The 12,843-nt window shown below is 36.2% G+C and overlaps 1 protein-coding gene across 1 annotated transcript; it reads left to right on the top strand.

Annotated features, from left to right (window-relative positions):
* Positions 1-8,794: 8,794 nt before the first annotated feature.
* LOC149192510 (uncharacterized) lies at positions 8,795-9,409 on the top strand. Its single transcript, XM_089406968.1, has one exon. It carries the CDS (start codon positions 8,795-8,797, stop codon positions 9,407-9,409), a length of 615 nt encoding a protein of 204 aa, XP_089263094.1.
* The last annotated feature ends 3,434 nt before the right edge of the window (positions 9,410-12,843 follow it).

The raw sequence follows: 12,843 nt of genomic DNA on the forward strand, positions 1-12,843 counted from the left end.
ATGAATTTCGTTTATAGAGCATAACATGCAAGGTTGACTTCGCAGTGACTAAGAAAGTTTCAAAGGGTATGGTCAATTACTCAGACGAAATCTTTTCAAAAACATATCAAGACATCTAGATGTAAAATATTAGCAATACAAGATGAGTATGATAAACAATGGTGCTAAAATAATGAAGCAAGACTCAATGTGGTTCTGAGCAAACTCCATGGGACATGATGGTGACTCAATAGTGTTGCCACAAAATGAACCAAGCACATGTGTTACATGTGACACCCCTAGTACTTTTTCCCCTGATTTTTGTGATATAATAATGCAATGGCTTGAAGTATGGGACCACAAATCCATGATCTAAGAGGGAAGAGGAAAGATGAACACAAGTGGGATTAGTTGGCATCTTAAATTAATTTTATGGTGTAAATAATGAGAAAAGGAAGAGGAAGAGTCGAAGAGGAATATGAAGAGACCCATAGGAAAATGATAAAAAGGAGAATACATAACAATATGGGGTTGGACCTCTTCTTGGAAGAGATCATGAGCAAAGTTAGTATAAGCTATGAGTTAAGGGAATGGGATTTCCTTGAGAGAAATAATTGATACTAGAAGAGCAAGAGGAAATGGGATTGAGTGCTTGTTCTGTAGAGCATAATGTTGGCACTCATGTCAAATGAGAAAGGTAGATAGAGGCATGGTGTGTCAAGTTTAGGGTGTAGATTCTTCACTTGTAGATTCAACAAGCTATGTGATATGTTAAAACATAAGACAATAAGGGTGTAGATTCTTCACTTGTAGATTCAACAAGATATGTGATATGTTAAAACATAAGACAATAATATACTCTACTCATTAGCGGAAACCAAAATTGATCAATGAAAACACTAAGCAGAAAAGGAAGAATTTCAATCATACATAACACAATATTTTTCTAGGGAAAGAAAATGCTCAAAACCCTGACTATCTATATTGCATTAACCAAAATATCTGAGAAGAGAATACAATGTTTTTTCAACCCAAACAATATCTGCATAAGTACAAACTATCTCATTGCTTCACAAACCAACTCAAGCCAACACTTAGCCAAATCTGATAGCTTCCAAGCCCCTACTTCCTTACACAATTCCTGAGGGAACTAGCCCATATTTAATTTGGAAAATCCCTCACCACAACTGTGCAATCCATCATAGGCCTTCTACTAATTGCATGCACCGTCTTTACAACTCGGAAAATTATACAACTGATAGTACGTTATCCCTGAACTCTAATCTCATTGGGTCTTCCTCTGAAATAACATGCATGAGTTATTTATGAGTGAATCTTCAGTTAAATAGTGGTGTAGTGAAGCTGCACGGAAGCTAATCCCCACTACTAGAACTCCTACAAGTTCCTCCAACTGTTTGAACTAGTTTAGATGACTTTAACTCAGTTAGACTGAGTTAATTAATTACAACTCAAAAGAACTCAACCTAGGCCCCTAAAATTTAGGAATTAGTCTACATGACTCTAGATAGACTTCCACCTCGAAGTTACTCAGCCAACTAAGTCAAATTAACTTAGTTAACTATGACAAGTTGCTATGAGAATAGAATTTCGATTTAAATCCAAATTGAATTCAAGGAAAAATAAAATTTGGATTTATTGTTGTTATTTTTAACATTTCTTGTTGCTATTTTCAACACTCCCTCTCAACAAGAAAGGAGTTCAACTCTATCCCAATCCAGTACCTTTGGAATGTTCTGCATGCAACAAGTAACTCCAGTATTGTTGCTACTACAACTTCTGAAACTGAAAAAGGATCCAAACTGAATCAGTATGATGCATCTATCACCAGAGTCTCTAACTGCTACTAGCTATTGAATTGTCTATTGAAAACTCTGCATTGTTGCTGACTCTGCACTATGCCATCTATACTGTTACCAACTCTGCTCTGCACTCCGTAGTATCTGAATGTTGTTAGTCTCTTCCTTTGTCACTCTGACATCTGACTACATCAAATGCAATTGATCCATCTTTATATTGTGTACTGTGGGCTCCCGTAGCAAGGTAATGATCCATGAGACAAAACATCTTAATGGACCCTACCCAAATTTCTACACCCTTAGGACTATAACTTCACATCGCCCCACCTCTCACCTAGAGGTAGGATGCATGTTCTCCCCCTTCCCACTTGGCTCGAAATTCCCCCCTATTGGAGGTCTCTGCTTGAGTGGATGTCTCCACTCAGTCTCCTCTTTGCTTCTCCAATTGTGGTTGCTCCACAACTTGCCGAGGCTACTTTTGAGGCTGCTTATGAGGATGTGTGTTGAGAGATAATTTATGCTCCCTCTCAACCACCAAGTCTCTAAATGCTTCCTTGATCCTCAAGGCTTTTCATGCATCTTGTACCTCAAGTGCATACATGTTATTGACTCACACACCGATCTGTTTCACTTGTCTCGTTGAAATGAGTATAAGGAAAACCTTTCCTTTGCTAAAAATCACATTGTAGCCACAGTCTTCGAATACCACAACAGAAAAAAGATTCTTCTTTATTCCTGGAACATACATCACATCTGTGATTCTGTGAGGGGAGTCAGACTCCATCTAAAAGGTAACTATACCGATGTTGGTGGCGTTATACCTCCCATCATCTCTAAACTCTATGTTCTGCTTGAGGTATTTCTCCTCCAAGTCACTAAAGAGATCTATATTCCTTGTCACATGGAATGAGGAACCGTTGTCGAGATACCACATTCTTCCCATTACAGTGTTGGCCATGCATGTAATGAGAGTGAAATCAAGTTCAAATTCTGAAGCTAGAGCTTCACCCATTTCTTCTACTGTAGGCTCCTTCTTTCTTTCTTTCTTCTGCGGGAAATTCATGGCATAGTGCCCGAACCTGTGACAGTGAAAACACTTGATTTTTGACAAGTCCCTCTTCTTGATGCCCTCCTCGCCTTAGGAATTCTTTCCCTTGGATTTATTTTCTTTGTTGACTAATGCAAATTCCTCTTCCACTTCTTTGGATGAGTTCCCATCTCTGGTGTTTTGTCGAAACTCTTCTTGTACTAAGTCAGACCATAATCGCTACCATTCTAGTAGCTTCTCCCTTCAATTAACTGAGTCTTGGTAACTTTCCCAACCCTTGGGAAGTGCTAGGCTCACTAGATCATCTTTGACAATAGTAATCTCGACACTTCCAAGCTCATCCCGACATTGAATGAACTTGGTCAAGTACTTTAGAATAGAGTCACCGTTCTCCATCTTCATCTTTCTGAGTTTGTCCTTCAGTGGCAGCTTCCTATGGTCACTCATATTTTGAAACAAGTCCATCAATGCCTTCCACATTGCACAACAAACTCGAGTTATCCTCTTTTATAATGTCTTCAACTTTGATATCATATATATTTTTACTTGTAGATTAAAAATCTTATGTGATATGCTAAAACATAATACAAGGATCTACTCTAGTCATCAGCAGAAACCAAAATTGATCGATGAAAACACTAAATAGAAAAGGAATAATTTCAATCACACATAACACAATAGTTTTTTTGGGGAAAGTAACTGCTCAAAACCCTGACTATCTATATTGCATTAACTAGAATATCTAAGAAGAAAATACAATGCTTATTCAACCAGAACAATCTCTTCACAAGTACAAACTATTTCACTGCTTCACAAACTAACCCAAGCGAACACTTAGCCAAATATGTTACATGCCAAGGCCCTACTTCCTTGTGCAATTCCTGAGGGAATTAGCCCATATTTAATTGGGGAAATCCCTCACCACAACTATGCAATCCATCATAGGCCTTCTACCGGATTTCATGCACCATATGTACAACTCATAAAATTATACAATTGATAATACATTGTCCCTGAACTCTAATATCAACTGAGTCTTCATCTGAACTAACATGCATGAGTTATTTATGAGTGAATCCTTAGTTAACTAGTGGATCAATGAAGTTGTACTGAAGTTGGTCCCCACTACTAGACCTACTAGTTCCTCCAACTGTTTGAACTAGTTTAACTGACTTTAACTCAGTTAGATTGATTTATTGTTTTGAGGCTTCTGCAATTTGTACTGTGTGTAGAGTTTTCTTCCAGAATTATCACATCCATAGTTGTTAGAATCGACATTTCAAGCCATCCACAGTGGCTCATCATCAGGATAGATCTATAAGAGTGTAGGACAGATCTCGTGGGAGTTGAATAAATAGAAGAATGAGTTATTTGGAAAGGGAATGTTGTTCGCTGACCATGTCATTATTTATAATGGTAATTTTTACTAATTCTAATTCTAATTCCTATTCCTATTCCTATTCCTATTCCTATTCCAATTCCTATTCTATTCCAATTCCTATTCTATTCCTATTCCTATTCCTATTCTAGTTCTAATTCTAATTCTAATTCTAATTCTATTCTAATTCCTATTCTAATTCCAATTCTAATTCCTATTCTAATTCCTATTCCTTTTCTAATTCCAATTCTAATTCTAATTCCTATTCCTAATTAATTTATAATAATTCTAATTTATTTTAATTGATTTTTTTATTTACTTCAAGTAATTTTAATTAATTTTAATATATGACAATTTTAATAATTTTAATTATTTTTTTTTCTTTTATTACTTTTGTTTTTTAATTTTCTAATTCTAATTCTAATTCTAATTCCTAATTAATTTATAATAATTCTAATTTATTTTAATTGATTTTTTATTTATTTTAAGTAATTTTAATTAATTTTAATATATGACAATTTTAATAATTTTAATTATTTTTTTTTCTTTTATTACTTTTGTTTTTTAATTTTACTTTAGAATTACAATTAATTCTAATTAATTTTAATTTTATTTTAATTCTAATTAATTTTAATTTTATTTTAGAATTTTATTAAGAATGTTTAAAAAAAAAATTAATTTTAAATTTATTAGTAATGTTAATATTCATTCATATAATTTTGAATTCTGATTAAGATAATTCATGTTAATGTTAACATTAATTTTTGATAATATTGATATTTATTATTAATTCAATTTATCTTCAATTATTTTAATTAATTTTTCCATTTCTTATTTGTAAGTATAATTGATTCTCTTTAATTTTATTTTAGAATTTTTTTATTATTATTATTATTATTATTTTGGATTTAATATTAATATTAATTTAAATTTTGATTAAGATTAAAGTGAAATTTTTATTTTAACTAATTTTAATTTAGTCTTAAATTTTAATTTAGAAAATTCTTATTTTTAATTATAATCAGTATAATCTTTTATTATTTTACAAAAAATCTTAGAAATTAATGGTAAAGTTAATATTACATTAATATAATTTTGATTGGGATTATTTTAACTAATTTTAATTTAGTTAATTAATCTTAATTTTTATATGAGAATAAATTTTTAAAAATTTTAGAATAGATTTGTCTTTAGAAATGATAGATTTTAGTTTTACTAGATTAAGAATTAGTGTTTAATAATGATATTAATTGCTAATAATATTGATATTAATGTTAATCTAAATTTTGAAATTATTTAGTTAAAAATAATTTTACTTAATTTTAATTCATAATTTTTAATTTTTAACTTATAAAATTTTGTATTATCAGTTGAACTCTGAATTAAAAATTCAGACTAGGGTTAGTGGTTATTTAGGATGTGAGGTGTAGGGGTTGAAAAGTAAGGTTAGGAACGGAGGTGACATGTTCAATGGAAAGAGGGGAGGGGGAGATTTCAGGACGGCAATCTAGAAGTTTAAAGCAAGAATCCAGTTGTCACTTATTTTCCATCCTTCATCCCGATTGAGGTTGTCGGGGTGTTTACCTATTTCTATGGCTTCTTTAAATTTTCTATGGTGATAATGATCGATTTTGGCCACCACACTAGAGTTTTCTATACAGACATGATGATGAATTAGAATTAAAATTATTAAAAATTACCATTATAAATAATGACATGGTCGACTAACAACATTCCCTTTCCACATAACATTCCTCTATTTATTCAACTCCCATGAGATCTCTCCTACACTGTTATAGAGCTATCCTAATGATGAGCCACGGTGGATGGCTCGAAATGTCGATTCTAACAACTATGGATGTGATAATTCCAGAAGAAAACTCTACACATAGATTGATTTAATTAATTACAACTCAAAAGAACTCAACGTGGACCCCTAAAATTTAGGAATCACTCTACATGACTCTAGATAGACTTAAAATTTGAATTTACTAAGCCAACTAAGTTAAATTAACTTAGTTAACTATTACAAGTTGCTATGAGAATAGAATTTCGATTTAATCCCCAATTTAATTCAAGGACAAATTAAATTAGGATTTGTTGTTGTTAATTTTAACATTTCTTGTTGTTATTTTCAACATAGGGGGAGTCCTATCATTGATGCAATATTTTATAGAGAATCATCATAGTAGAAGAACATGAAAAGAAGCCATAAAATCTTATAGCTATTATGGTTGGATGGCTCGAGATTTGAGAGAATTTCTTCCTAAGGAGACCATCTTAGTTATATTTAGAAATGGCTGATTTGGATAGTGTTATGAAAGTACTTTCCAATGGTATGCCGAAGTTTGTAAAATGCCTTCTAGATCAGGAGCTATAACAAATCAAAGTATGCAGATTGAAAGGTCAATAGGTAGGCTCCCTAGCTTAAGGTTCTGCTTCTCCCTTGTATTTTTTTTGAAAGTTCTTTCATTCAAGACTTAGGCATATTTTGGGCTGAGGTAGGGACTTAGGCGATTTGGGCTTTGCCAAAGGTCAGGCCTTTCTGTACAAGTTTAAAAAGAGAAATCCTCCCCAAACCTCGACTTGTGTGAGAGAAACTCCTAGTTGAGACTTGTCACAGGTTGGGCCATGTAGTAGAGTTCGACACGAGAACAAAAGGCTTTCCCCTAGCACTGGACCTTGACCTGTGTGGTACTAGCCCCTAGTTGGGCCCTTGAACTAGTTGGAAGTTGGCCAAGTCAGGAGGTTTCGACAAGAACTCATAAGACTTACTCCCACCTCCGACCAATGTGGGACCCGATACAAGAAAAAAATGGGTAAATTTGATACGTGGAGCACATGTGGAAACTAGGATGGTTGATGACATCAGCTTAGGGTCACATGACAACAGAGGAAGAGGACACATGGCATGTGTTTTGGCACTTTCAAGAGGCCAAGTGGTCCAAATCCAGGTGACATGTGTCACCATGCAAAAGGCACCACGTGTCTCTGATGATGTCATCATGATATAGGCACAATGTAAGATGATGATGTGGAAACTTCCTCTAGGTGTGTGCCATGGAGTTGGTTTGGTAATTCCCGGATTTACAAACAACATCCCTGATATTTAATGGAAACTAAGGAGAATTGAGAAGTTGGGCAATAGTAAGGCAACAAGGACCATGGCCTACAAAAGAATGAATGGAGAGCCATGCTATCTAGATAGAAAATTTTAATGGTGTTACTAAGAATTAATAAATGGGACTATAAAACCTTCAAAATTTTCTCTTAAATTTATTATAACTGCAACTGCAAAATGAGTAAGCATCTGATAACTTGAAACTAGTCCTGCAGAAGCTTGCGAAGTTGCAATGAAAACTATACCAATGTTAGTTGGTTGAGTAAAATAATCTTGCACGCATATTATTAATTGGAGACCAGTGTCATTTATGCATTGAATGTGGCGGTTAATGAGCTAACAGGGTGCATCGTTCATTGTGTTTCTTGTGAACTAAAAGAACAAAAAACATTGAGTCAATGGGGAAGCAACTGTGAACGTTGTATGAACAATGCAGATTACGGTAACTAAGAACGTGTGATCAAAGGGATATGGTTGTCAAGAGATTATAATCATACTGAGAAACTGAGGGTCGAGACCAGAGTTGATTGAGAATTCAAGTGTGTAGTGTAAGGAAGGACTACAGAACAAACAGAAAGGTGTTATGTGGAACAACTGACTAGGTTTTTGTATTTCTATGTAATTGTTATGGGCATCTGTTTTCGGAATTTGAAAATGGTATGAAAAGTAGAAAAATTGGCTAAAGTAGGTGGCTGGGAAAATTTTAAGGATGGAAGTTTATCTTAAGCTTTAGCAACCTTGGCAAATCTTACTAGTCCCTAATATCCAAATTTTAAAATGTTTGATGATAATTTTGTAAAAATGTTTATAGTTTTAATTATTTTATATTAGAAAATATATAATATTGGCGAATCTTAAGGTAAAATAATTTTATACTATAAAATATTGGCGAATTCAGTTCTAGAAAAATGGAAATTGACGAAACTTTTTTTTGGAGAAAGCATGGAATATTAGCCCACCTGCGAATATTAGCCCCTAAAATCTTCCCTGGTAGGTGGTAGCCTACATTCATAAGAGGTTGGTGCCTCTTAGCAAGTTGTGGCTTACTAAATTAAAGGGGGTTGGGGCCTCCTGCCAGTGGGTTCTCACAAACAAATTGATCTAATTAAGTAGGAGCTTAAATTACATCATAATAACAAACAAATTGGTGGTTTTCTCCCTTTGGGTTTCCATGTAAAATTATTGTGTCAATATATGCATGCTTCTCAATCTAATGGTGTATGTGTTCATGTGAATAGTTTACATTGTTACCTATGTATTGTGTTGAAAATGCTCACATGAGTAATTGCCAACATTGGAAGACAAAATAAGAATTAAGTTTAAAATTTAAAAACCTCACTAATTACTGATTCACCATCCCTCTCAGTAATTCCTTATTTTAACAATTGGTATCATAGCCCAGGTTCCTTCAGGAACAATTTAACCACTAGAAAATAGATCTATAGGGATTCATGTCTAGACAAGAGATTCAGGATGCCTACTCAAGTAAGATACCAATTTTTGATGGGACAAACTATGCATTTTGGAAATTCAGGATGGAAGATTATCTCATGTCCCTAGGCGTATATGTTTGGAGCTATGTGTTGGTAGATTATGTTGTCCCTAGAGTCCCTCCTGTAGATGCAGGTCGTAAAAAGGTGTATGGAAATAATGCAAATGCCAAGAATACCATTCTCTTTGGTCTTAGTCAATTTGAACTTGTAAAGGTTATGCTTTGTAAGCCAACTAAGGAAGTGTGGGACAAGCTTAATCATAGTCATGAAGGAGATGAGAAATTTAAGCAAGCCAAACTTCAAACCTTTAGAATTATGTTCGAGAGCTTAAGAATGAATGAAGAAGAAAGTATATCAGAGTGTTTCCTCGGAGTTGATGAAGTAACCAATATGATTATAGGACTTGGTAAAGCTATCAAAGAAGACGTAATTATTCAGAAGGTCTTGATATGTCTGCCTATGAGATTGAATGTCAAAATCTTAGCCATGAAGGAGATGAATGATCTGAAAAGTCTCACAATGGACCAGCAACTTGGAACCCTCACAACCCATAAGATGAGAGTAGGTAAATAGAAGACTGAACCAAAGGAGGAAACATTCAAGGCATATAAGAAGGATAAGGAGCACAAATATCATCAAGAATGTTCCAATTGTGAATCTAATCAAGAACTAGCTCACTTTTCCAGAAAACTAAAGTATGGATCAAGGGAGTACAAAGGCTAGTTTCCCTTCAAAGGATTTTATTGTGGAAGAATTGGACATTTGTTGTGGGGAAAAGTATCCGACTCGGATGACCCTATCCCTACTCTAAGGGTGACAGTCCTTAGCAACAACTGAAAGTAAAGCTTTGATATTTTCCTTTATGAAAGTACAGAGAAGGAAGAAAAGATTGACCAACCGGTGTCTTTCGCTTTTGTCGATCCTATCCTCTCTCTTTGTCTCTTGTTCCCAGCTCCTTGCTCCCTTTGCCGGCCCAGCTACACAAAGATCCTGCACAAACAAGAGAAGGAAAACTACAAGAAACATGTACTCATAACTGATGCATGGATTAGAGTGAATCAGATATACAAGTAAATACAATACATCAATGCAATACAAGTATATAGGAGAACATTCAAAGCTTTATTGATAGAAGTAAAAGGGTTCTGAGAAGGTTACAACCATCAATGGCTCCAATCCAGCAGCACCTCCCCAGCAGCAAAAAATCTCCTCTTCACCTCTATAAAAGCAATCACCCAATAGCTCTAACTGTAAACCAACAGCACTTCCTTGCTTTGCACAAAATTCCAGCCTCCTTAGACCTCATAGAAGAGCTCTATATATAGGATAGAAGAAGAAAGGATGAGTCAGCTTGAGACTGACATAAAGCTGCCTTGTGTCCTCTCCCTCTTCAGTTAAACTTCAGTTCTTGAGTCCACTTGGAGATCCTTGCTTACACATGGAGATCAAGTACCTCTTACTCATCACAGGGCGAATCCCTTGAACCAAGTGTCAGTTTGGAAGCTTCCTGGGCAATTGACACCTTGCAGAATGACTGTGCCACTTGGCCAATCTCGCCCAGCGCAGGTAGCCTTCATTAGATTTGACTTTCAGCGCAGGTACAAGGAGGAGCAGTTGCATTCCAGCGCAGATGCTCAGTGGGGCAGCTGACATGATCCAAAAATAGCCTGTTTTTGAGTGTTTTCAGGTGGAGAACTGATGGGAAGTGCTGTGGTTTGCTGACCTTGTTCTTCTAGGGGTAAGAACAACATGTTTAGGGACTGAGGATCCCTGTAATTATTGACATTTCATGCTCCATGCTGCGAGGCACAAAAATGTCTACAACAGTTGCCCCCTAAAGTATGAGGCCGTTTATCGGGTGAAATGCTTTATCTAGAGGGTCCGAAGTTCATTCCAGTGCTGAGGAGGCGCCCTGTAATACAATACAATACAATACATTATTTTTCATTCTACTTTCATGATCTAGCTGAGGCGGGCATTCCCATGCTCAGCTTTATAAATACATTTTGGTACATAGAACAGACGATTGTCTGATGGTAGACTGATAATTTTCTGCTGAAACTATCATCCTTTGAGTAGGATGATCATCTGCTGCAATGATGTACATGACAAATGCTTTTATATTTCCTGAATATGTATCGCAGCCCGGATGGATGAAACTAGATCCGGGGTCTTCAAACTCGTTCGATCTTCACTCGATGTACAAGTCGATCCATGTGAGAATTTCGCTGAAGTCGAACATGGAAAGACATCGCTTGATTACCGGTCAATGATGAAAACCGTTAACAAGCGCGAGAGGAATCACCGATAATGATAATGACCCTCAAGGTACTGCAGTACAATTCACGTGGCGTGAATAAAGGACTTGGCGTCGAACGCCACGCAAAATCTTCTGGTCGAAGGTCATTGATGTATACCTGTCGCCGGAAGTGAGAAACTTGCCATTGAGGCATGCAAGCTTCAAAGTACTGATGGGGTTGTTCCTAGATCAACTTCTTGGATAATGAGCTGAAGTCGACAAGAAGCGATCCGTCAAAGGAGGGCCTTAATGAATCCCACATCAATGACACGGAACGGAGCTAATGATTTTAGTGGAGGTGAAAACAAACTGTGATATATGATTCAGGGTGGCGATCATGAATGGATGAAGGATAATGTATGGCAGTGGATGGGACACGGTTGACACTTTCAGAATGACCTCTCTTGAACATATAACGACACTGATGCGATGGATCGGTAGCATTACCCCAAAATGTGGATGGTTTGGCGAAGACCATGGTGATGAGACCGGTGAATGAAACAACCCAACCCGATGTGGAACGGAGGAAAAAGTGTCATGTTCAAGAGCGACTTGCTACCATTAAGCTTTGATGTTCTCCCAATTTTTCCCCAGTCATTTCTGACCAGTACCTCTTTATTTTTGTCAAGCTTGAGGAGGATAACATATGCTTGTTCTATAACCTGCCCTTCGGGCAAGCCCATCGCTATGATTTAACGAGCTTAGCGATAGGGAAACTCGTTCTCGTCTAAAGACAAGTTTGTCGCTATTAATCATTTTAACGAGTCTAACGACAAGGAAAACTCGGTCCTTTTCATTTTTAGAGAGTCTGAAAAGGTACATGAAGTCAACTCCAGAATTCCTTTTTCGTCATCTAATCCCTTAAGTCCGAAAAAGTATAAAACAATACAGAAGGGATGAATTTTCGATTGCTTTAACGAGCCGAACAAAACAAGCGCTCGATCTTTTTGTGCAATAATCCCTCAGGTCCAAAAAGATTAAAATCTAGAGGAGGGATAGCGTTCCGGTCGTTTAATGAGCTGGAAGGCCAAAACTCGGCAAACTTTTTATATTTTACGAGTCAGTGAAAAGAGCTCAAAGAAGACTCGTCTTTTGAGGAACGAGTGATAAACAGGGATAGCAACTGATTCCAGGTACAGGTTGGAATTTTCCAATCACGGCAGTGTCACAAGGATGGCTAGGTGAAATCACTCTTCGCAGCTGTTTCTCAAAAGAGGTAAACACACAAATGGAGGTGAATGATCGGCCAAATGAACAGTGGAGGTGACGGTGCACAAACACGACCAAGGCTTTTATGGCTGATGAATTTACGATCTCAAAAGGTTATTTACCGGTTCATTTTTTCTGAATGAGCTTGAACTCTAAAGGAAAGCCTGCTCATAAACTTATGTTTATTTTTTAACGAGCATGAACTATGCGCTAAAACTGCTCGGATCTTGCGTTTATTTTTTAACGAGCATGAACTATGTGCTAAAACTGCTCGAAATACCAGTCATAAAATAAGAATGCCTCCTCTAAGGATCCATTTTTTATAGAGCTTGCGCCTTACCACAGCTATGCTCCAACTCATCATTCCTTTGTCTAAGTTCGGAAAACGGTTAATCTTAAAAACAGATAAATAACCGCCCCTAGCTTGCACTCCAGAAGGTTTGCATGCCCCCAGGTATAGGATAGAATTTCGAGGCTGCCCCTCCTCTCCCCCACCTCT

Source organism: Pinus tabuliformis, chromosome 2_2, assembly GCF_031772625.1.
Source record: "Pinus tabuliformis cultivar Carrire ecotype Pingquan chromosome 2_2, CPIR1, whole genome shotgun sequence".
NCBI lineage: Eukaryota > Viridiplantae > Streptophyta > Pinopsida > Pinales > Pinaceae > Pinus > Pinus tabuliformis.